General features: G+C 47.0%; 2 protein-coding genes across 2 annotated transcripts in view; both read left to right on the forward strand.

The window, feature by feature from the left end:
* Positions 1-24,713, forward strand: part of LOC135827823 (receptor-type tyrosine-protein phosphatase delta-like) — a 362,685-nt gene that overhangs the window by 256,034 nt on the left and 81,938 nt on the right. The gene's annotated exons all lie outside the window — the stretch shown is intronic.
* Positions 1-24,713, forward strand: part of LOC135827826 (mucin-2-like) — a 324,797-nt gene that overhangs the window by 63,697 nt on the left and 236,387 nt on the right. The window contains exons 8-10 of the mRNA XM_065340254.1: positions 2,435-2,620; positions 13,877-14,128; positions 18,069-18,359. Coding sequence (XP_065196326.1) covers positions 2,435-2,620; positions 13,877-14,128; positions 18,069-18,359 — 729 coding nt within the window. The remainder of the gene's footprint in view (positions 1-2,434; positions 2,621-13,876; positions 14,129-18,068; positions 18,360-24,713) is intronic.

Genomic DNA, 24,713 nt, shown 5'->3' on the forward strand with positions numbered 1-24,713 from the left:
GACGCAGGTCGAAACTTGGATTGGTAGTAGGTCTCTTTCTGTTGCCTATTATAGCTGGTAGCTTCCCGCCTGGCAGCCTTGAAAGCTGAGTGGGAATGTTCTGTTCCATCACTAAGCCACCTCCTATGGAGCCGGTTGCGCTTGGTCAAGAGGTGTAATAACTGGCCGTTCATCCATGGTACTGATTTTTTCTTGCGTCGAGGGCTTGGTGCAAGAGGAGCATGTCTGTCTAACACTTGTAGAAAGCGGCTGGCCCACTCAGTCCACATGACAGTTGGGCTTCCGTCAATTTCACAAAAATCCTGTTGGACCAAATCTGCCTTGAACTGGTCATGATTAAATGTTTCGGTAGTGTCGCCGTAGCCCAGAAGTTACAGTACTTCTTACTGGGCTGAGTTGAAATTCACTGAGAACTGCTGCATGGTCACTGAACGCGATGGGGATAACAGTAGCCATATTTAGAGGGTCGAATGTATTGTAAAATTGATCCAGTGTGGTTGGTGCAGAGTTTGCTGAGAACCGAGTCGGCTGGTCGAACTCCGGGATATAAACTGTAGCTGGCCACGAGGTCAGATAGATAATGAAGCTGTGGATCTGGAGGTGCTGTTGGATTGGTGTTTATGTTGATGTCGCCACAAATAATCACGTTCTTCCCGGGCATTATAGCTGAATGGAGATGGTCGTCCAGGCAGTCCCAGTATCGAACTGGCTCAGATGGAGGTCGATAAATGGTTCCTATCAAACAAGTTCCAGATTTGCAATGGATTTCTCCCCAGCAGCTCTCAATTGCCGATTCTGTGAGGTCCATTCTTGGCTTGACCAGGAGGGATGTCTTGGAGTACAGGCAGACTCCTCCACCGGCCTGATCTTTTCTGTCTGAGCGCAGTATATTGAAGCCATCCAAAGCTATCTCTCCATCAGACACGGTGTCGTCTAGCCAGGTCTCGTTTACACAGATGATGTCAGGACTGTGAAGGTCGGCAAGCCATGCCAGCTCTCCAACTTTTTTCCTCAGGCTCCTAATGTTCAGCAGTAAAATTCGAATTGTTGGAGTTTGCGTTTGCATATTCAGTTCAAGAGCAGCAGGGTCGTTGCCTAATCTTCTTCCAGTCATTGCACAGATATATTATCCACATCCTGACTTAGAGATGCAAATGCGTTGCCAACAGTGACACTAAACTTTGCAGCTTGCGTCTCGGGCGGCGAGTCACGCTGATAGCCCCGTGATTTCTGGCCTGGAGTCCGGGCCGGTGCTCCACAGGTGTCATCTAGGATATCGCAATCCACGCCGTATCCGCTCTTACTGTCGTCCGTGCGGCTGCTGCTGCTGTTGGTGGTCGTGGTGCTGCTCTGCGCTGTTTGTTGATCTCCACTGGCATCAGACTGGGTGTACTTATCGAAGTTCCACTCTCTTGTGTACACAGGCCTTGGCCAGAAGCGCTTGTTGCTGAGAAACGATTCGTCCGCTGCACTGGCAACAATACGCGGAGTGGAGGATTTTTCTTTTTGAAATATTTTTACGTCAAACACTTGGACATTGTGGTCAGCCTCAGCTGCTCTTGCTGCGATGAACTCCTTCAGCTGGTCTGCAGTAATTGCATGCATCAGATTTCCGACAAACAGGACTCTCTTCTTCGCTGTGGGTTTGGTGGTGATGAGTCGCCATGTGGCGTCCGAATCCTCACTCATCTCTTCAAATTTCAGCAAGCGATCCACACGTGGCGGGGTCAACTCCGAGCTGGGTCCGGGTGTACCATGTGTACGGGAGTTGGACGGCTTGTTGTTTGAGCTGTCAACGTCGGATCTGACACTGCTAGTCAGGTCCATCTCGGGATCAATGGGTCGTGAACTCTCTACGGGTACGGCAGACTGTGAACGACTTTCTGTGCCTGTACTACGTTTCTTTCGATTTCGGCGCTGCCTCTGGCTGGTTGTTTCTTGCTCTCTCTCTAGGTCTGCAATGGCGGAGGAGTTTGATTTACAAGACGCACACGTAACATTGCAGATGTCCAAATTTTGGCACAGGCAAGTGTCGGCCAGGTCCTCTCTCAGCTGGGAAAGTTCGGAGCTCAATCCACTAATCCTTCGTTGATATCGTTTCTCCTGGTCCTGAAGTTGGCTTTCAAGACGAGCTAGAGTTCTCAGCACTTCTACAACATTGTGTTCGATGCCAGGCAATGAGCGAAGCTGTGTATGGACCTGTTCGGCGCTCACCAGCTGCTCAGTGTGATCTGGGCTAGCCATCCCACCCAGGCTGTTGGGGCTAGTCCCCAAAAGCTACCTAAAAACTACGGAAAAACGGGAGCCTCAATACACGCAACCTACTTTAAGGCAAAAATTGTTCTTTTGGTGGTCTTGACTGTATGTCCTTTCCCTTTCTACATAATATGTAACTAATCATTATTTTTGTATTTCTAATCCGCTGCACACACAGGGGACTGTGGATCACCACCAGGCAATATTCCTCATGGTACATTCCCAACTGGAAGTCCAACAACAGCTGGAAGTAAACTCACGGTGATGTGTGATACTGGATATACAGCTGATACTACGACATCACAGAAAATATCTTGTGGCACTGATGGTAATTGGACACCGACGCTTCCGAATCCTTGTATCCGTGAGTATTTCTAATGTTTTAACCCTTTGCATGCTGAGCCCCTTTTCTCCAATCCACTGGCTTTCCAGCGCACTGACTCTCTTAGTGGAGTATGCGCTTACAGCTCCGAACGAAATTTATTCTCATTTCACTCCACCTTGATGGATTTTCATCGTCCTTGGCTCGTTGGAAAGATCAGGACTAAGCGAATCCATTCTGGCAGGTATCTGCTCCATAGACACATCAGGGACACTTCCACGTCCTCTCCAAACTACTCCACCGTGCCTCGGAACGGCACAACAACTCAATTTCACATTCTTGTTCGGCTTCTTGCCCAAATTCAACCGATTTTCACAATTCAAACTGCGCTGCAAAGCTGAGATCCAAGCGCTTCATTTGATGTCCATCACGCATGCGCCGTGCCAAAGGGAAATCCCCTGGCACGCTTCCCAACAAAATGAAGTCATGCACAAACAAATTCGCCTTCACTCTGGGCTGTGATTTCCGTGTTCATCTTGTCGCCGCTCAATGAATTCTTATCCAATGGCGAAGATCTTCATATCCTCGGAAAGATAAGGTCAAGACCTTTCCAAAGGTGTGTTTATTTTCGCGATGCGTTTATGGTTGACGAAGTTAATAAAGTTTGTACACTGGTCTATGCACTGTGATATATCGCGCGAATGTTTTTGCGAGTTAACTCGTACGTAGTGGATCAGGTCATGAATAAAGCACGAGTTAACTCGTACTCAGCAATCTTCGGGGTGCTGAGTCGAATGGTCTTGGTCCGAGGAAGCTGCGACGTTCCCCTTCTCCTTTATTCCCAATCGAACTCGCACACTTTCACCGAAACCGGGTGACTGCGCCCTACTAGATGGCGATTTGTATGCAAAATGTCACTAAAACGCCATTTCGTTCTTATAAAAGCACGAATGACCGCGATTGGCCCATATGTTCTAGTCTTTGGGATGCTGAGTCGATTGGTTTTGGTCCAAAAAAGCGGCGATGTACTATTCGGCCCTTATTCCCAATCGAACATGGCTGAACAAGCGATCACGTGCTCGTGCGCACACCAGTCACCTGGTCACCGTGCCAGCAGGCGACAACTTTCACACCAAGGTTCAACTCAAAGGCTCAAAGGTTCGACTCGAGTGACGTAAACTCGACCAAGCATGCTGTAAGTTGTAGCCTGCAGGCACGGTGACCAGGTGACTGGTGTACGCACGAGCACGTGACCGCTTGTTCAGCCATGTTCGATTGGGAATAAGAGCCGAACGCTGTATCGCCGGCTTTTCGGACCAAAACCAGTCGACTCAGTGTCCAAAAGACTACAACATATGGGCCAATCGCCGTCATTCGTGCTTTTAGAAGAGCGAAATGGCGCTTTTAGTGACATGTTGCATACAAATCGCCATCCAGTAGGGCGCAGTCACCCAGTTCCGGTGGAAGTGCGCAAGTTGGATTGGGAACAAAGGATGAAGGGAGAGTCTCAGCTTCCTGGGACAAAGACTATTCGACTCAGCACCATCCCTCACAGGACATGCTGCTTTTCAGTAATGCCACTACCCGCTGTATTATCATTTCCTTTACTGGCCTAACTGGCTTTTTAAAACTTTATTACCCACTCTATTCAGTATCATTACCTTCACTGGCCTTCTATACTTTATCCTCCTTTTTAGTCGATATCATGTGATCAGGCTAATTTGCCTGTTTGTTCTTCGACTCTAAATAAACAAACAACAACAAACAACAACAACAACAACAACAACAACACCCCGAACACTCAGTGTGTTTGCTTTCAATACATCCTGTCACGAAGTTTGCGCATCTCCAAGCGACGGGACCTTTGGTCCGTCGTTTCTTGTTGTCGTCATCATAGCCATAACCAGGGTGGTGCAATTCGAGGGCTGCTTGAGTAACCCTTTGAACGTGGCAAACTTCGCTGTATTCTCTGCTATTTGTAGTCGCAGTCACATAATCTGCCAGACATGGCATTTCCTCTGGGCTGGACTCATCTTCCCCCTCGAACATAAAGTCCCAATCATTATCGACGGATCGGTCTGCTTGACAGACTCCCGGACGCCTGATCGAATCAGGACATAAAGGTCTTTATGGAAGTGAACATCTGGCCTTCTGATAACTCCAACTTCTGGAAACAGATCAGGGTTTAGTGACCGATCTGCCGGCCGATTTCCTACTAACACTTGACGTGGATCCGATATCCGACGCCGGTATACTCACCTTGCTGTCCGTCATCAGCAAAGGATCAGCTCCCGCAGAAGTGGAAGGAAAACTGAAGATATCCCGACGCTAAACGAAGGCACGTGATGCGCACGTCAGGCGAAATTACTGGTCAATCGGCGACACGCATTTTTCACAAAAAATTGCGTTTCACCTGCGGGGAGAGTATGCGTGTACTCGAGTCTCATCCTGAGCACGTTTTTTTCTCCGTTTTTTCAGCTCCAGTATAGCTGTATTTTTCATTGCAAAGCCGTCCTCGTTTGTTGTGTTCGTTGTTCAAACGAAGTGGACATTCAATCATGAAGGCAGAGGACAAAGGAGCCTGATTGGAGTTTCTCGTGGCATAAGACGGTCATACACAGACACTTTGGGATTTTCTGAATATAATATACCGTACGCACGATGCTGAGATCAATTTGTGCAATATCAAATTGTTTGTGATCTACCACATCGAGCAGAACGGGATCCAAACACAAGCTTACCGACGGTTAGGCTGCCGACCTGACTGGAAAAATGATCCCTGGCTTCACCAGACGCCAGAAGTCGGACACCATGTCCCTTGCCGCGACGTCCATCTCCAAAAAGAACTCCATCTTCGTCGTGACAAGGCTTGAAATCATCGTGACTCAATATTCAACCGAGATTCGCGGTCTCACCCTTTCTCAGATCGAATCATTTTTTGTTGTAGCAGTTGCAGGGCAGATCCCCGCCACTACTTCAACAGAAGATGGCTCCAAAGCATGCCTGGAACAAGCCATATCGAGGTTGCAAGCCACCCATCTCAGCACTTTTTTTTGAAGAAATTCGAAATTTCAATGGTGAAAGATATACTATGGAGAGAATTTCAAAAAGTATGTTTCGCGGAGCGATCGCTCAACCTACGTCATTCAAACTTTGCAGGATGGTTCAGACGTACATGCTAGGCATGGAACCACAGAAGATGATATCATAGCTGACACACAGAGTCACACACACAGCAGATTCGTGTGCACAGATACTAAATCAGTGGACGTCGTCATCTTCTTCCCGCTGATCTCAAATGTACTATGACGTGCTATTTCGCCTGACGTGGAGGTGAACATCGCACGTAGTGCAGTAGGTAGCACACTGGTGCTGCTTGGTACCCACTTCTGTGCAGTTTCTGCAGTTCTTCCTTTTCCTCACTCCAGGTATGTAAAGCTGAGCAACAGTAACCTGGACATCCTGTGGAACAGGCACTGGGCGATACGAGCGCTTCGGTGGCGGTGCATGCCCATCAATCGATGACAGCTGCCGGATGAGGTTACAGGGGAAATCTGAGTGCTGCAAGTTGCATCATCGAGTTATCACCCCTAGATGCTGGCTCCGCCACAAGTGAAAGCGGCGGTATGCATTGACAGCGCACAAGTCAACCATATCCAAGAAAAGACTCTTCCAGTATTTCTTCGTTTTGCGAAGCACACGATGCGTTTCAATCAGCTGATCGAACGTGGAGACTCCACCCATGCTGCTGCTGTAGTCTCTGATGGACACTGGCCTCTGCACTTCCATTTGCTGGTGTGCACCATCAATCTTGACATTTCTTGTCACTGTGTCATGCTCATGGCCCTGATGTATGTTGCTGTACATTGACACACACCGCTTGTCCTTCCATTGCTGGTACAGGTGATCTCCGTTGCGAACATAGCGTGTTGCACCTCGCTCTGCATGTTTCTCGAACTGTTTCATGTCGGTCCGCAATACGGCTGGAAATCCAGTGCGGTTCGCGCGGATGGTGCCAACCAACGATATTTGCTTGGTACGAAGAGATGTGGCCAGGATTTCGGAAGTGTAAAAATTGTCCGTGTAGATCACACTTCCGGCGCGCACGTCACTGACAAGCCGCATCACCACAGCATGAGTCAGGCCATTTTCACCTCCAGGTTGCTGGCCTGTGTAAACTTCAAAGTTTACAACAATGGGGCTTTGGGCGTCGCAGGCAGCGAAGACCTTGAAGCCCCATTTGACGGGCTTTTTGGGCATAAACTGCGGAAAAGGAGCGCGTCCCTTGCACTTGACCATGCGCTCGTCAACTCTAACGCAGTTGCCAGGGATGAACAAACGCTTGCAGGCCGCCTGCACATGGTCGTGAAGGTATCGCACCTTATGAAGCCGATTATTTACATCCTCTGTCCTGAAGTCCACAACCTTGAGGAAGCACATCAGCGCTAAGTACCTCTCTCTCTCTCTCTTTTCTCTCTTCTCTCTTCTCTCTCTTCTGACAATCTCTCTCTTCTCTCTCTTCTCTCTCTTCTCTTCTCTTCTCTTCTCTTCTCTTGTCTTCTCTTGTCTTCTCTTCTCTTCTCTTCTCTACTCTCTCTCTCTTCTCTCTTCTCTCTTCTCCCTTCTCTCTTATCTTATCTTCTCTTCTCTTCTCTCTCTTCTCTCTCTTCTCTTCTCTTCTCTTGTCTTCTCTCTATTATCTCTCTCTTCTCTCTCTTTCCTCTCTCTCTTCTCTTCTGTCTCTCTTCTCTTCTCTCTCTTCTCTTCTCTCTCTCTTCTCTTCTCTCTCTCTTCCCTTCTCTCTCTCTTCTCTTCTCTCTCTCTTCTCTTCTCTCTCTTCTCTTCTCTCTCTCTTCTCTTCTCTTCTCTTCTCTCTCTCTTCTCTTCTCTTCTCTCTCTCTTCTCTCTCTCTTCTCTTCTCTCTCTCTTCTCTTCTCTCTCTTCTCTTCTCTTCTCTCACTTCTCTTCTCTCTCTTCTGTTCCCTCTCTCTTCTCTCTCTCTCTTCTCTTCTCTTCTCTCTCTCTTCTCTTCTCTCTCTCTTCTCTTCTCTCTCTTCTCTTCTCTCTCTCTCTTCTCTTCTCTCTCTCTTCTCTCTCTCTCTCTCTTCTCTTCTCTCTCTCTTCTCTTCTCTCTCTCTTCTCTTCTCTCTCTCTTCTCTTCTCTCTCTCTTCTCTTCTCTCTCTCTCTTCTCTTCTCTCTCTCTTCTCTTCTCTTCTCTCTTTCTTCTCTTCTCTTCTCTCTTCTCTTCTCTCTCTTCTCTTCTCTCTCTCTCTCTTCTCTTCTCTCTCTCTTCTCTTCTCTCTCTCTTCTCTCTTCTCTTCTCTCTTTCTTCTCTTCTCTCTCTCTTCTCTTCTCTCTCTCTTCTCTCTCTTTTCTCTTCTCTCTCTCTCTTCTCTTCTCTCTCTCTTCTCTTCTCTCTTCTCTCTCTCTCCCTCTCTCTCTCTCTCTCTCTCTCTCTCTCTCTCTCTCTCTCTCTCTCTCTCTCTCTCTCTCTCTCTCTCTCTCTCTCTCTCTCTCTCTCTCTCTCTCTCTCTTTCTCTCTATTTCTCTCTCTCTCTCTCCCTCTCCCTCTCCCTCTCCCTCTCCCTCTCCTTCTCCTTCTCCCTCTCCCTCTCCCTCTCCCTCTCCCTCTCCCTCTCCCTCTCCCTCTCCCTCTCCCTCTCCCTCTCCCTCTTCTTTTCTCTTCTCTTCTGTTCTCTCTCTTCTCTCTCTCTTCTCTCTCTCTTCTCTTCTCTCTCTCTCTTCTCTTCTCTCTCTTCTAGTCTCTCTCTCTTCTCTTCTCTCTCTCTGAATGCGGACCCCGTGCTGCCGTACTACTACAAGTCACAAGGTTCAAGTGCCTGCATGCAGCATGGTGCACGAGTCGCAACAAGCAAGTACCAGGTGCATACCTAAAAGTAGCGTATGTGAACATCGATATTTACGCCAAAAACAACGAACAGCGCCAAAGCCCCCTCCCCCACCACACACACACACGAACAAAATAATATCGTCTTTAAAAAAATACCGATACTTACAGACGACCCCTAACTGTGAAAAATATACATTTTATCAAAATTATACACCTACAGTTATACAACAGTCGGCAGTACCAAGACAATAACTTGTTCTCTTGACTATGCCGTCAATCCTTCTGCAACAACACAAACTATTACATGCCAAGCCAATGGTACTTGGACAGTGCCTGGTGTGCAACCATGTCTGCTTAAGATATTTTTGATTTAAACGAGAGTTTATAGTAGAGAAAAGAACCAAGGAAGTACAAGTTATGTTATAATGTCCACTAACACCACCAGTAACGAAACAATCAGCCCATGCGATAACACTGTACGACACTGACCAACGGTACTGACGTTCTACAACTAACTGACCATGAGCTCTAGCACGTCTTGCATGCGCACTCCAACAGCTGTATGTAATCGTATAACTTTGAACCTTCCAAGTGGGAAGGCGCATCCTAGCACCTTTTAAGATTTCAAAAGATTTAAACTGAATAGAGCTGCCAAGTAATTCACAAGAGGCAGATATAGCATGAACGTTTTTGTGATATCTGAGCAAGCGTTGTACAAACGCGTCATAAGTTGTTATCTTATTACTTACGTTTCCTGCATGCATATGCGCATGCCTGTTGTTTTGTTGTCTTGTCTTGCTCGGAACGAGTGATAAACAAGTCTTGAGTTTTTCCCTATCTGACAAGTTTGTCTTGGTCTTGTGTAGTGCCTGGGTTGCATGTAACAATTTGGCGACGAAGACAACGTCCTGCGCGATAGAGGGAGATCGTGACCGTCTTCCACCATTCGACACGTCCGGACCCCCATCTCAAGTGGCTCTGAGGTGGACAAAATGGGTTCGAGCCTTTGACTATTATCTGACGGGAAAGGACATTACGAACAAGAAGCGTTCAAAAGCACTGCTCTTGCACTTCGCGGGTCTAGAAGTTCAGGATTTATTCGAGGACCTATCCGACCCAGATGACAGCCTTCCACCAGATCAGAGAACACAGAATGACAATGAGTTCCTCAAGTGCAAGCGTACCTTGCAAGCTCATTTCGGTGCTCCTGCAAACCCTACGTATGAGAGGCACGTCTTCCGTCAACTCACTCGCCGGCAGGGAGAGTCCACAGTGCAGTACTGCACCAAGCTTCGGCAGCAAGCTCGGCTTTGTTCTTTCGAGAATGAAGGACAAACTGCGGAAGCTATTCGTGACCAGATCGTAGCCACAGTCGACAGCAGTGAGCTGAAGAAGAAGCTCCTGTCAGAACCAGCCCTGACTCTGCCACGAGCGTTGGAAATGTGCAGACTTTGGGAGGACGCCCAGTCCCAGTCGGAAGGAATGTCCTCAACCACTTCTACTTCGTCTGGTACCGGTTATACCGGGAGTAGTAGTATGCTTGTCAATGCCGTGCACGACCGAGACCAGAGTCACAGGCAAGCTGGACGGGGTGGATTTGTGCAGTCATCGCGTGGCCAGTCACGTAAATGCGGTGGATGTGGAGACCAGTGGCACGAGAAGCGCGAGTCATGCCCAGCTTGGGGCAAGTCGTGCCGGAAGTGTAGGAAGCCAAACCACTTCGCCAAAGTTTGCCGTTCACAGCAGTCCAGCACTGGTGGCAGTGTACACATGGTTGGCCAGTCTCAAGAAGTACATGGAACGTCGCCAGTCGACCCTGCTCTTGCTCCAAGTCATAGTGCAAGTGCTGGTACTGGTGCGAGTGTTACATCCGGTCCTACAACTGCAAGTCCGTACAGCAGCGGCCTGGACGAGTACTATTCGTTGTACCGCACGCAGAGTGACAAGGACCGCGTGGACCCGTACTGTTGTACCCTCCAGTTATGTAAACAGCCAGTCGTGTTTGAAATCGACACGGGTGCAGCCGTGACGGTGATGTCTGAAAACGAATTTCATCGGCTGGCATCCAAGGTCAATTTGTCGCTCGACACAAGTGATCTACCGAAGCTGCGTACTTACTCCGGCGGAATTCTGAATGTCGTCGGTCGCTTTAGTGCTTCTGCGACCCATGCTTCTCGTAAATCAGCAGAATTGTCGATCGTCGTTGTCCAAGGAAACGGACCAAATCTCCTGGGTCGAGACGCGTTGCAACTGCTGAGGTTGAATTTGAACTTCGTGTTCAACGTGTCACGCGAGCACTCGATATTGTCAGAGTTCCCGCAGCTCTTCCAACGTAGCATGGGCACCTGGAAACATGGAAAAGTCAAATTGTCCGTGGCAGACAGCGCCAGACCCCGGTTCCTGACGGCACGCTCTGTTCCTTATGCGTTACAAGCAGCAGTGGAAAAAGAGCTGAGTCGACTGGAGGAAGCTGGCATCATTAGTCCTGTCCAGTATTCGGAGTGGGCAGCTCCAATCGTACCCGTTCTCAAGCGGAACGGTAGCATACGAATCTGTGGCGATTATAAATGTACTATCAACCAGTCGGCAAGAGTAGACAAGTACCCCTTGCCCAACATCGACGACTTGTATCAGAAGTTATCGCAAGGCGCATTCTTCTCCAAGCTTGACCTGAAACATGCTTATCAACAACTGTTGCTCGACGACGAGTCTAAGCTGCTGACGACAATCAACACCTCCAAAGGATAGTGGTTGTCTACAACCGCCTACCCTTGGGCGTGTCGGCGGCCCCGGCAATATTTCAGCGCACGATGGAACAATTGTTAGCAGGTCTGTCCTTTGTCGTAGTGTATCTCAACGACATTGTTGTTTCTGGAAAGACTCGTGCGGAGCATGATGAGAATCTGAGGCTGGTCCTGGATCGTCTAGCGTCCGCGGGTCTCAGGTTGAATCGTGAGAAGTGTCTCGTGGCTCAGCAGTCTATTGAGTTCCTGGGCCATGTTATTGATTCAGTCGGCATTAGGCCGTCGGCTGAGAAAGTGGATGACCTTGTGAAGGCCCCACAGCCCGAGAATGTCCCTGAACTGAGAAGCTTTCTGGGACTCATAAACTATTACCACAAGTTCATCGAGAATCTAAGCTCAGTGTTAGCTCCATTGTATGAATTGTTATCATCAAAGTCGTGGTGTTGGTCTGATAGTCACCAGAAAGCGTTTGATACAGGCAAGTCTCTGCTGCTTTCTGAGCCGATACGTATTCATTATGATCCTAGTTTACCTATTGTCGTGTCCTGTGACGCTTCCCCGTATGGTGTTGGCGCAGTTCTGTCGCATGTTCTGCCAGATGGGTCTGATCGGCCAGTAGCCTTTGCATCTAGAACGCTGTCGTCTTGTGAGAAGAATTACTCGCAGCTTGACCGTGAGGCCTTGGCAATGGTATTTGGCGTCTCCAAGTTCCACAAGTACATCTTCGGTCGCAACTTTGCACTACAAACAGATCATAAGCCACTGCTGGGATTGTTTGATCCTGATAGACCCATTCCTGTTCAGTCTAGTGGTCGTATTCAGCGATGGGCACTCAAACTAGCCAATTATGAATTTGTTCTCGAGTACAAGCCTGGGAAACAGAACGGTTGCGCTGATGGGTTGAGTCGCCTCCCCAATCCGGCGCTGGTACCGGAACCGCCGCAGCCAGCCGAGGCTGTACTATCGCTATCCGTCTTGAACACTACACCGGTTACGTCTGCATCGGTTGCTCGCTGGACGAGCAAAAATCCGTCCCTGGCATTAGTATACAAGTTCGTATCTGAGGGCTGGCCCCAAGACATTCCAGAGGGATTAGAGCCATATTCCCGTCGTCGTAGTGAGCTGTCTGTCTTGAATAACTGTATCCTAATTGGTTCCAGGGTAGTTATTCCTTCACCGGGTCGTGCACCATTGCTGGACGAGTTGCACGCCGGCCATCCCGGTATCGCTAGAATGAAAGCCCTGGCACGCAGCTATGTCTGGTGGCCGTCTCTCGATGCAGAAATCGAACAGACCGTCCGTGGTTGCATGCAGTGCCAGACCGTCACCAAGTCGCCGCATCGCCAGCAAGTCCACCCATGGGAATGGCCTGGTAAGCCTTGGTTACGTGTCCATGTCGACTTTGCTGGACCCATCGCTGGTAAGATGCTCTTCATTATTGTCGATAGTCATAGTAAATTTATTGAAGCACATGTTTGCTCTGGCTCATCTGCTGCTGTCGCAATTCGCAAGCTGGAGCAGACCTTTGCTCTGCTTGGCTTACCTTATAATATTGTTTCTGACAATGGCCCTGCTTTTGCAAGTAGTGAATTTCGTGAGTTTTGCTCATCTAATGGCATACGTCATACTCTCGTTTCACCATATCATCCGTCTAGTAATGGCTTAGCCGAGCGCGCAGTACAGACGGTGAAGTCTGGCTTGGCCAAGATGTCTGGCCCTGATTTGGAAACCCGCCTTGCTAGGTTCCTGTTCCAATACAGAATGACGCCGCAGTCAACAACGGGTCGTTCTCCGTTTGAGCTACTTTGGAAGGAACATCGTCCCCGCTCACGTCTGGATCTCGTGTTCCCGGACAGCGGCAAGAAAGTCTTGGACAAACAGTGCACTGCCCATGATCGTGGTGGTGCAAATGCATACCAGTTCTATTGTGGTGATGCCGTCTGGGCAATGAATTTCAACTCCTCACCGAAGTGGATAGCTGGCACCGTGGAAGAACAGCTTGGTCCTCTAACATTCACGGTTCGTCTTGTTGATAACAGAGTCTGGAAGCGTCACTCTGACCACCTGAAGAAACGCCTTCCTGCTGAGTCGGTGCAAGATGCTTCAACTGCTACGTCAGCACCACAGCTTCCATATTCCAGAGCTTTACCTTCTACCACAGCTCTACCGTCTTCAACTGCTCTACCTAGTGTTCCGCCGAATGAGTCTATGTCACTGCCTGGCTCAATTGTACATGATGAGATCCGTGAGAATGCTGATTTATCTGTTCCTGAATCTACTCCTAACCAATCTAGTGGTTCTAGTCCTGTCGTGTCTATGCGCAGTTCTTCTCGTTCTGTAAAGGCTCCTGTCCGCCTTGATCTGTATTTCGCCTTATCAGATTATTTGCTGCCACGACACAGTCTATGTATTTCTGTTATTCTGGCCGTTTCCATCTGATGGTGGAGGGATGTGATATCTGAGCAAGCGTTGTACAAACGCGTCATAAGTTGTTATCTTATTACTTACGTTGCCTGCATGCATATGCGCATGCCTGTTGTTTTGTTGTCTTGTCTTGCTCTGAACGAGTGATAAACAAGTCTTGAGTTTTTCCCTATCTGACAAGTTTGTCTTGGTCTTGTGTAGTGCCTGGGTTGCATGTAACAGTTTTGTGAAGCACATGGTTGTGAATGTATTTCTTTATCTGCTGCTTCTATTTTCAGCAATGCTCCCGACTGTGACATACTCCAGCAATTCAACATCAATAACTGCACACTTTTCTGCCTTTGAAAACAGGACCACAGATTTCTGTGTGAAAAATAATACATCCGGAGCTGTTATATGCAAAAAAACTTTGAATGTGACGATATCAGGTCTCTATTCATACACAAACTACTCAGTTTCTTCCAACACACAAACTGGTCAACTGCCATCGCAGTTTACTGCTGCTGTGAATGTGAGCACCAGCGCTTCAGGTAAGCCACCTCAGGAAAATGTATGTCAATCATCAAATTGCACTTCAACTTAGCACCTCTGCGCATGTTGTACACTTCATGTATTCGGCAACATACTTTTAACGGGGAAGTGCATCGATGTTTCAAGTAGGGTTCAGATGAAAGACAATTTGATGTCGGTTCGAATGGCACATCTCTCGCTTCCATACGATAAGCCAAGCGTGACAAATCACCAATTGTATGCTCACGTTACTATAGCGACCAGCGCATTGATGACGCACGTTCTGCTTAGCACCTTGGGAGAGAAGGTAGATCATTGCAAAATTTGGTCATTTTCAATTTATTGTATTCACAAAGTGAAAGAAGGCTGTATTTAATTCTGTTAGTGTCGTGAACTGTTCACTATTAGTCCTCTCGGCTGTGTACTTGGACGTAACACCGACAGGAGAAAGCTGGAGTGAGGAGACATCAGCAGATAAGCGAAAATAGTGACGAACACAGTGGTGAAATCTTGGTTGGGACAAATGAGACGTTCAGCATTTACCCAAACCAAGGACCACGCCGTTTGACCTTTCAACTTGCTGAAGATGGATGTGATGCTTCCTGGCAACTCTTCTATCTCTTGAAACATCTTCTGAACCCAGGTGAGACGACGGGTGGTGGAGATTGACGAACGAAATCATGTCGTACTTTTTGGACAGTTTGCTGAACATTTCTCAGAAGAGATGGCGAATACCAAGCACCTTCTACAAGAGGAGCCATTTCCTAGGCTGCAGTAAGCCTAGGGATATGCAGGAGATGGCCAGAAATCGAGGACATCTGATAGTTGTAATTTTTGCCCTCCAACAAAGTGTGATTTTTGGCCTGCTGGGCCAAGCACAAGGAAGTCTTCTGCCAAAAAACTGAAGAAACTGGTTGTTGTTTGATCCTTTGGTGTAATCTTTGTAGCTAGTCAAAGCTAGTTGCTGTTCTGAAATAGACTATTTTTCGGTTCCCGGTTTGAAAGTGGACAGGCGACTTTCGTGGCTTGAAAAAGGAGTAGAGAGCGACAAAGGTACGTCTGTAGCTGATTTTTGACTGCTCCTCGTGCATTTTGGTGGTAATAGAAAATTATCAGACCAAAGTCGGTGGGCGTGCAGTTTTCTTGTTGACTTTTTAGTTGTTTCATCTCGTACCTACATGTATGTCAGTATGGTGATGGTGAAGTGGACAAGATGATTCTCTTCCTCTAGGCTTCGTTCGGCCGACTTTGCTTCGTCCTCGTTGAAAAATGATGCTGAAAAAAGTTCGATTCGCAAAATATGTTGATTTTCAATGTACGTGATGACATGCGATTGCTGGCTATGGGCCGACAAACAGTTCACGGCATTAACAGCATTGAATACAGCACTTCTTTCACTTCGTGAATGCAATAAACCAATTGAAAATAACCAAATTCTGCCGTGATCGACCTTCTCTCTCTCACGGAGCTAAGCAGAATGTACGTCATCGATAAGTTTTTTACATTAAGTTTGGCTTGTCATACGCAAGCAAGAGATATGCCATTCGAATCGATATCAAATTATTTTTCATCTGGACCCTACTTGAAAAATCGATGCACTTCCCCTTTCCCTTTCCGCGCCATGGACGCGTTTACACGTTTTTTTCAGTATGAGCAGATTGGCCATGGACGCGTTCACGCGTTCTGTCTACATTGTGCAATGTACACTGTCAGGACACACGGTTGGGATGCCAAAACTCGATTACGTGGGAGGACATCTTGAAATCTGATCACCATAGAAATGAGATCGCGTGACCTGAGCTACATGCACGCGGCAGTACGCGGAGCACAGCAAGGACTCGAGGTTTTGTGAGTTGCAGTGACTGACAAGAAGACGTAGAACTGAGGAAGACGGAGACCGGCTGGGGCCTTTCGTTTCACTTTGGTTACCGTTCACCGTCGTTATTATTGTTTCTTTCCGAGCCCATGTGTTGGGAGCAGTGTTGGCCTCGTAAGCCGAAGGCTTCAGACATTTCGCACGCGGACTCCTGCGATAAGTAGAAGTTGCAATTTCTGCAGTCTTTGCTGAGAAAGGGATCAACATCTATCTCGTACGCTGATGCGCTGGCGCAGGTGAGGAGAGATAGAGAACAAGAGCTCCTTGACGGAATGAAGCAAAGACTCACACCGTGTTCCAGTTCTAGCTCGTTATCTCTGTTCTCAGAGTGTTTTGTAAATACACGTATATGAGTGAAAGAGCCGTGCCACGCTGCTGTGAGAAGTGACGATGGAGAGTTGTGAATTATTTGATATACCACTCTGTTTCGTTGCAAGAGGAAAAATCAAAATAATGGCTTCGCCGTTGTACTGGTCATGTATTTTAGGTTCGCCATAGCTGCTGAAGCACACAGCAGTAGAGCACCGATGAGCGAGACAGCAAACAGTGAAGAGTTTTCAAGAGTTTGTCAGTCACGGAGGAAACATTGCAAAAAACGCCTTGCTGCTGCCGTGCTGGTGTAGTTTTAGCATCTACAACGTATATGCACATGCTTCCTTCCTTGTCGTCGCGCACGGGAGTTTGCGTGCGCCCTGTCGACTTACCTCACTTCAAGACAGTATAAGGTAGCACAATATTGGCCGATTTTGACAATCGATGGCTCAAAATGTTCAGAAGATGCTAAGCTGTACAGAACATGTCTATTGCAGGCTATAGACGAGTGTACAAACTGTCATAATTCAGTGCAAAAATTCTCGGATTTCTAGAAAATGAGACACCGCTCGAAAGGTTTCAGCTTTCCAGGGGTATAAAGTTCTTTGTGATACGACAAGGTATGACCGAGCAGCGAAACATTGAATGGCCAGAATGCGCAAATTTCACATTTTGGTTGTCGATACAATTCTTGTTTTCGACTTCGCGCGGGCTAGGGATTTTCCCTAGAGACAGGGCATGCACAGTGAGCTTCAACGAGCACACTTGAATCTCAGCTTGAATCTCAGCATTTCCAGTTTGAATCGTGAAAATCCGTTCACTATGAGCAAGAAGACGAAAGAAAACACGAGAACCAGTCGTTTTGATATTTTCAGGCATGGTAGGGGATTTGGAGAGGAGGTGGAAATAACCCTGGTATGCCTATCAAGCTATGAGCCCATGGAATGGCATCCCATGGTCAAGATCTTTCCAACAAGCCATGGATCGTGAAAATCCATCAAGGTACAGTGAAATAGGAATAAATTTCATCCCGAGCTGCGCTTGCGGCTTTGAACAGGTGAGCGCAGTGCAGAGACAAGTGCGGCCAATACAGGGAAAAACTTGCTAGCATGAAAAGGGTTAAGCACGATATTTCAAGGATGTCTTTTTCTAGTCTTTCAGCCACAAACTATGTTGAGGTATGCAGCCAGCATAGAACTTAATTTTTCGTCAACCCTGCTGCCATTAGTCTTCTATTATGACTTTTCTATGTAAGCGTTTACTTGTATTTTATTATGGCAATCAACAGAATCAGCGAAGCGGACATTGGACGTAGTAATGAACAAGAATAAAATATGGATAATAAAATTTCCTAGCAAGTTTTCTACAGACATGCATCAGGAAAATACGTCGTAATTATGAAATCTAGCAGTAAACAACATTATGTATGTGGAAGAGTACGAAATGCACTATATGAAAATAATAGGAGAAAAGAAGGTGAAGTGAGAAAGACTAGAGAAGTGAGAACTAATAACAGGGGTACGCGAAGAGAAAAGTATGGCACGTATATATTGTTGTTTACTGCTAGATTTCATTATTGAGACGTATGTCCCTGATGAACGCCTCTAGAAAACTTGCTAGGAAATTTTATTATCCATATTTTATTCTTGTTCATTACTATGTCCAATGTGCGCTTCACTGATTCTGCTGATTGCAATAACAACGTTATTGTCTCCGTGCCGCTTATTTGTTTACTTGTATTTGTCCTGATTTTCTCTCATTCAAATATACAGCTCCGTCTCAATCTCCCGTATTTAATCTATTTCCTGGTGCCACTTCTGTCCGCTTGGTGTGGACAAAGGTAAAAAAGCCGCATATCAATGGTGATCCAAAAGGGTATGATATATTCTACAACGAATATGGAGCCACAAGCAATGTTCACAATATACGTGTTGACCCTACTGTCGCTCAGAAAATAGTCTCTGATTTAAATTTCAGCACGAATTACACATTCTCAATGGCTGCCATATCATCAGGTGGAAGAGGACCAAATCTAACCCAAACTATTGTTACAACCCAGGAACGTAAGTTTTAAACGAAGAGAATATTGAAGGCTGGGTACCCCCAGCCCCCCCCCCCCCCCCCCCTCCCTGCTGCCTCGTCAATAGACTCTATGGCATGAATGTAGTGTAATAAGCACTGTTTAGTGATGCTTGTTAAGACACAAGCTTTTCCTGTGGATAGGTCTGCACAAAGTTCTCTGTCCTTGTGCCTGTGGTCGACCTACCGTGTCAGCAAACAACACGGAACTTAGCAAATCCATCATCCGGGCTCAGTCCAAACTGTCATGTTTGTTGACCAAACCAGCAAGTATGTTTCCTCAGCGGGAAATTGCCACGTAACAAGCAGATCTCAGCGGGTTTATGGCTCTCTTTGGGTTTGCAAAACACTCCTCCTGAGTTACTCATATTCGTTCATTGTTTGTTTGGGCAAATTTCGAGTGATACCGGGGCCACATTGCGTCGACATCTCAGCGTGGTATCGTTACATCTTTTTGCGGATTAAAAAAAATTCGCTAATGAAAGTGTTACACCGTGTTATGTTACATGAAAACGAATACTGTACTTGTGCGATTAAAGCCCTCTCTTGAATAGTTCCCCAGTCTCTAAGAGCTAGTGAACAAATATGGCCCTCTCTTGAATAGTTCCCCCCCCCCCCCCCCCCGTCTTGTAACCAAGAGCATGTGAAAGTTAGGTGCTCTTTTGGTAATGTTCTTGTCCATGTCATCGAACTGGTGGTTTCAGGATCCAAATCACAGTTCCTGTTGCCCTTTCTGTGGAGTCGTGATAGTTTACAGAACACATTAGGTTCAGTTTTCTTTGCCTTCTTTGTTTTTATGCTAGATGACGTAAATGTGCCAGCATTGAAAAAATAGTGCTCTCTCTCTCTCTCTCTTGAATAGTGCCCTCTCTTGAATAGCGCCCCATTTGTGATGCACATTGAAAAATAGTGCGCCATTTGCACTAATCGTGAGAGTACTTCCTCCTCGTCAGCGAAATTGTCACAGTTTGACTAGTGACTTGCCACTTTTTACTGACAACTCCATAAGCTAAACCATTCAAAACTTATTACACAGTATGATAGTCTGAAGACTAGAGTAACGTTCCAGGACAGTTTGACTGAGAGTTTTCATGCAGAGATGAAGTCTTCGTCGTCGCTGATGTCAATGGACGCAAAAAATATCGTTCCGAAATATTTCAAGGAAGGTTGAAAGTTGGTCGCGCCTCATCTCAGACGCTTTGATTTTCTGCACCACCAACGAAGCCTAGTAAGAATACACGATCATTGCCAGGTCGATTGATTACCGTCGGCGGAATCACCCCGATCTTGAAATGAACTTGTTTTTAGCCGTGGCATGCCCATTTATTTTAGCAGTGTGGTCACAGTTCATGCAGGTAAGTGTACTATCATCCAGCGCGCCCTCTTTTTCAGCATCACTGGTACGGCACCTGCGCGTGCATCACTAGCACTTTGTGTAGAGGCTACACGGCTCTTGCAGGTACAATCATGTACTGAGTGTCTCAGCCAGAGCGACAAATTATTATTTTATCGCTGTTGCATGCATTTAGTTTGCTGACCCCTCGATGTTTCTCCAACTTGTCCAAGCGCTGCTACTTGTTCCACGAAGTCATTCTCACCCCAGCTAAGGTAAAACAGTGATGAGGCTTGAGTGAATGGCCATAAGCACGAGAAATGTGCAGGCTGCAACGCCTGACTGATCTCGGCGAATCGAAATTACCATCGCAGCGACATCAGCGAAGAAATTGCGTCTACTTCAAAAATGTCAGCTTCCAATAACAGAAAATAGAACTTTGCCGTCACCTTATGCTGATGACTATCGCCTATGTCCGATTCCTTGCCTCTGGTACGAGTGCTGGTGAGTAAATACCCCGTTTTATGTCAAAAGTCAAACTGCGACAATTTCGATGACGCGGAGGAAGTACGGTAACTCGAATTGTTTTCCAAACGAACAATTCTAGAATATTCGGTGAATTCGTTTCACCCCTAGTTACATGCAATGCCTGCAACTTGAACACTTCGTTTACGGACTACTATTCGGTAAGATTTAAAACAAAAAAGTGTGATGGCTGCAAAATTAAGAGAGTATGTCTGAGAATACCAAAGTACAGGTCCTCCCTCATTAGTAGATAATCTCTGGGCTATCAAAAAAGTTATCTTGTAACGAGACTTATCTTGTGACAGGACTTGCAGCTAAAAGTGAAGTAAGCACTAATTCATACTTAGCAGGGCTTCCCTCGATACAACGTAAATTGTCGACACTTCAACTCAATAATAAGATAATTGAAGATCTCCAACAGCGTTCTTGGGTTTTCTTGAAAAAGACAATTTGAAATTTTCCTCTCCATCATGCAGAAATACGGCCAAACTCATACCTGCCTAAGAAAGCTCGCCCCTCCGTGAAGTATCCTCAGCATTTTCCTACTCCAACACTACTCCCAAAGCTGCAGAACAAAGTGTATTGTTGACTCTGAAAAGGAAAAGCGGCGGTGATCACTTGTCACTCCAAATGACAAGCTTCTAGTGCGCCACCAACAATTTTTGGTGCGATCGCTTATGCCAAAGTGAAGTCCTGAGCGAAGGTATTGAATTTTACTGCAAGAGGCATGGTGACATCACGTGCCTCGTTACACAAGAATGACAAGTCTCGTGAATCTCAGCTCACGAAATATCCAAGTCAGCTTGGTCAAGTGCGTTGTTACTTGGCTTCAACGCCCGTTGCTCTAGAAGCGATCACAGTCGCGTTGTCACAAAGCCTAAGAACATGCTGGCCGTGTTGTAGGCCTGCGAACTGGGACTTTCCCTGACCATGTAGCTTGAAGACCATTAAAATCACGTTCCTAATGACGTAATAAATCTGCCATGCGGTTCATGCATAAAGCACTGTTTGTACCAGTCAACACAAAGCGACCACGCTAGCAGCTCTTGTCGAGCATCGGCATGAACCCAAGGGACTTTTACTGTTGGACCATGTTCGGGATAGCAGGAGGTAAGAGTAAAAGATGCATAACTCTCCTTGCTGTACGGGGGAATATTTCAAAGGCGTATTGCCATTGCAACACTCCTAGGACAGTTTGTTGGGGTTCTGAGCAGACCATGCAGGAAATGCAGCGCACCTTCAGGGCCTGCTCTAGACATTCAACACAGCCCGGTCAGAGTGTACCTGGCGCATGCAGGCCAGCCGGGTCAAGCCGGGTCAGCCTGACCATCCGGCAGAAAAACAACCAAAAGCCTGCTCAAAACGCAGGAAAACAGAAAGGCGAATTTATTACCGGAAATCGGAAATTTTAGAGAACAAGACGAACTATCGAAGTCCGCAAACGTAGAAGGTAAACGACATGAATGCAAAGCAGTTCCATTGGATTCTGATTTAACAATTTGAAAAAAAGGAATTCTGTTTTCTAATTAGTGCTCCATCGTCCGAATCACCAGTCGGCTGAAAACTTGCAACTGTGTCAAAAGCTATAGCCAAAGTTACGCTTTTGACTGCCTGCCCCATTGACTTTGAATGTCCTGACTTCCTGCTCGCCGCTGGCCAGATCGCGCTCGAACCAGTTGACCCCAGTTGACCCTAGCCGAGTTTCTGTCGCTTGTAGACTGTAGTGTGTACGGTTACAAGATTTGCAACAGATGGGGTCCGCAAATCGTAAAATACCGGTATTTTAGGAATCCATTGTCAGTTTGAGACATTTTTCAGCCGGGTCAGACTGGACCCGGTGTTATCTGTTCAGCCAGGTCGTGCAGTTCCCCAGCCGGGCGCGTGACCCGGCTGACCCGGCTCTCCAGCAGGCCCTGACCTTACCTCAGCCATCACGGTCCGTTCCGAGTAGCGTGCCAGGCACGATCGTGATCAATTGCTTCGTGTCGTGATCCGGAAAACGTCATCCTGCGTCATGAAGCACGTGATTTCACTGTACCTCTTGCTGTAAAATTCAAAACCTTCGCTCAGGACTCGGTCAATTTTGCATCAACAGTCGCACCAAAAAGTGGGGGTAGCTCAAGGAGAAGCTTGTCGTTTGGAGTGACATGTGATCATCGCTGATTTTCCTTTTCAGCCTGGGGTCAACGATACACTTTGTTCTGCAGTGTTGGGAGTAGCTTTGGAGTAGAAATTGCTGAAGGAGACGTCGCGGAGGGGCGAGCTTTCCTGGGCAGGTATGAGCTTGGCTGAAGTTCAGCATGATGGAGTGGACAATTTCAAAATTGTTTATTTCAAGAAAACCCAAGAATGAAGATGGGGGAACGTGTCCTCAGTGCTAGAAGAGGTGTTCTACTATCTGCCGGTGTATAGTTCTTGCTAATTGGAGATGTAGCTCGTACTTTTATCAGCGCTTGTAAATTGGCTATTTTCAGTACGATCATTTGAGGCGTCAGGGGTTGATGGCCCTTGTCTTCTGGGGTGCTGGCATGGCTAAGCTGTGCTGTCCCAGGAACTCTTCTAAGGTAAGGCAATGTTGGCTTCAAGGAATTTTGTTCCTAGCTTGTTCGTGTACCCTGTGGCGAGACTCGTTTTTAGACTCAATGATGTTATTTTTTGACCATTTTTGAGGGGTATGCCAGTTTCAAGGCTCCCGTCAGAAATATTTCAAGTGTTTTGCACAGTCGATCTACACCCCAAAGGGAACCTACGTGCAAATTTTGAGGGAAATCGGAGAGATCGACTTGTACACATAATTTGGTATTCTCAGACATACTGTCTTTAGGGAACATCAATTTGAGTTCTGAGTCCCTTTCGAGTTAAAGAAGTATCATTTGAAGTCTGTTTAGTTGACTTTTTTTGAATTTGAATTCTTTATTCTCACGATGGCACCATCGCCAATAAGAGATAAATTTATGAGAAGGTGAGATTGTGGGTTAAGCAGTTGGTGTGGAATATTGCATGCTTGTCAGATAGTGCATGCTTGTTAGATATTGCATGCTTGTTAGAGATTGCATGAATAAGAGTATTGTCACAAACTAATGGTTCGCACCAAGCGTACATACAAGCATACAAGCAATTGATTATACAGTCTTCTTTCTTCTTTCTATCGTGTCTTCTAAAGTATTTTACTTACCTTTTGCGCCATGGTACGTCTACGACGTTCCCATGGTCTTCACGTACGACATACGGTTTTCTAGCCCTTTTTCCTGGAGCTTGTCTCCTCGTGTCGTTTCTGTTTTTCATTGGTTTTTCTTTACGTTGTCTAAGGATAAGTAACAGTTTGAGTCTAAGAGAACCCAAGATGCGCTCGCGTTGAGCCAAACCAGCCTTACAAGATACCCTTTTGTAAATTGGTCCTTCGAGCCGGATCGCCGGATTCGAACCAGAGAAGACTAGAGATGGCAGATAGTATTGGTCCGCAGCAGAAGATCGCCAAGGCTAAGGCGAAGACGGAATATACTAATGTCCGCCGTGGGTTGCTGGTGTCCATCGTATCGGAAACCGTGAGTGTCGAGGAGATTAAATATGGGCTACTAATGCTCGAGAACAGGATGAACTCCGTGATGGAGGTTGTTTCAGAGCTGGCAGATATATTTTGCAAGAATCCTACTTATTTAGAGAGTTTGGCAAAGGAGACTGCAGAATTAGAGGTGTCGTACACTGAGGCAGTGACGCAGGCCAGCACTACTTTAGCAAATATCAGCATGAGTAGATACAACAGTGCACACACAAGCGAAATCACGGGGTTGCGATACACCCATCACCCAGAGAGAGTTCAGGCATATTTGGAATCCATTTCAGCCACAGACAAAATACGGACTGCACAGGAGCAGCTCCAGTGGAGCAGAGCAGCGCAAGCAGCAACAACCAGGTGCCGGTGTTGGCGTGAGTACAGATTGGCGTCTGGCTGTGAGCAGTAGTGACACCGGTACCAACCCTCGACAGTCGTCAGTCTCGTCACCGTACGACGTCGGACGTCAACAACAGATCACGCAGAACGCGACGAGCACGAGGACACCAGTCTCGAGTGCTGGTCACACCAACACAACACGAACAAACGACAATCGCACATTCACGATCACAGCTGCAACACCAACGCTGCAATACGGAACAACAACTACACCAACACAACAACACAGCCTCAGTTCAGCCCGTACACTAACTGCGAGTGGTACGTCGTCGAGAGTAAACACAACGAAATTTGCTCAGGGTTTCGGCACCGCGACTGACGCAGCGTCCACTTATGGTGGTCCAGCAGCATCAGCATCAGCCTCTTTTGGAGCACATTCCCACCTGGCCCCGGCCTCTGCGAGTACGATCCCCTACGGTAGCCGCTTGCCGCTCGACGTACTTGGAGTGCCACAATTACAAGCGGCCCAGAGTCAAACCCCGCAATGGACGCAGCCAGATACGGCAGCTAGCCAGTGGCCGCCGCCGT

This window comes from Sycon ciliatum, chromosome 12 (genome assembly GCF_964019385.1).
Source record: "Sycon ciliatum chromosome 12, ocSycCili1.1, whole genome shotgun sequence".
Taxonomy (NCBI): domain Eukaryota; kingdom Metazoa; phylum Porifera; class Calcarea; order Leucosolenida; family Sycettidae; genus Sycon; species Sycon ciliatum.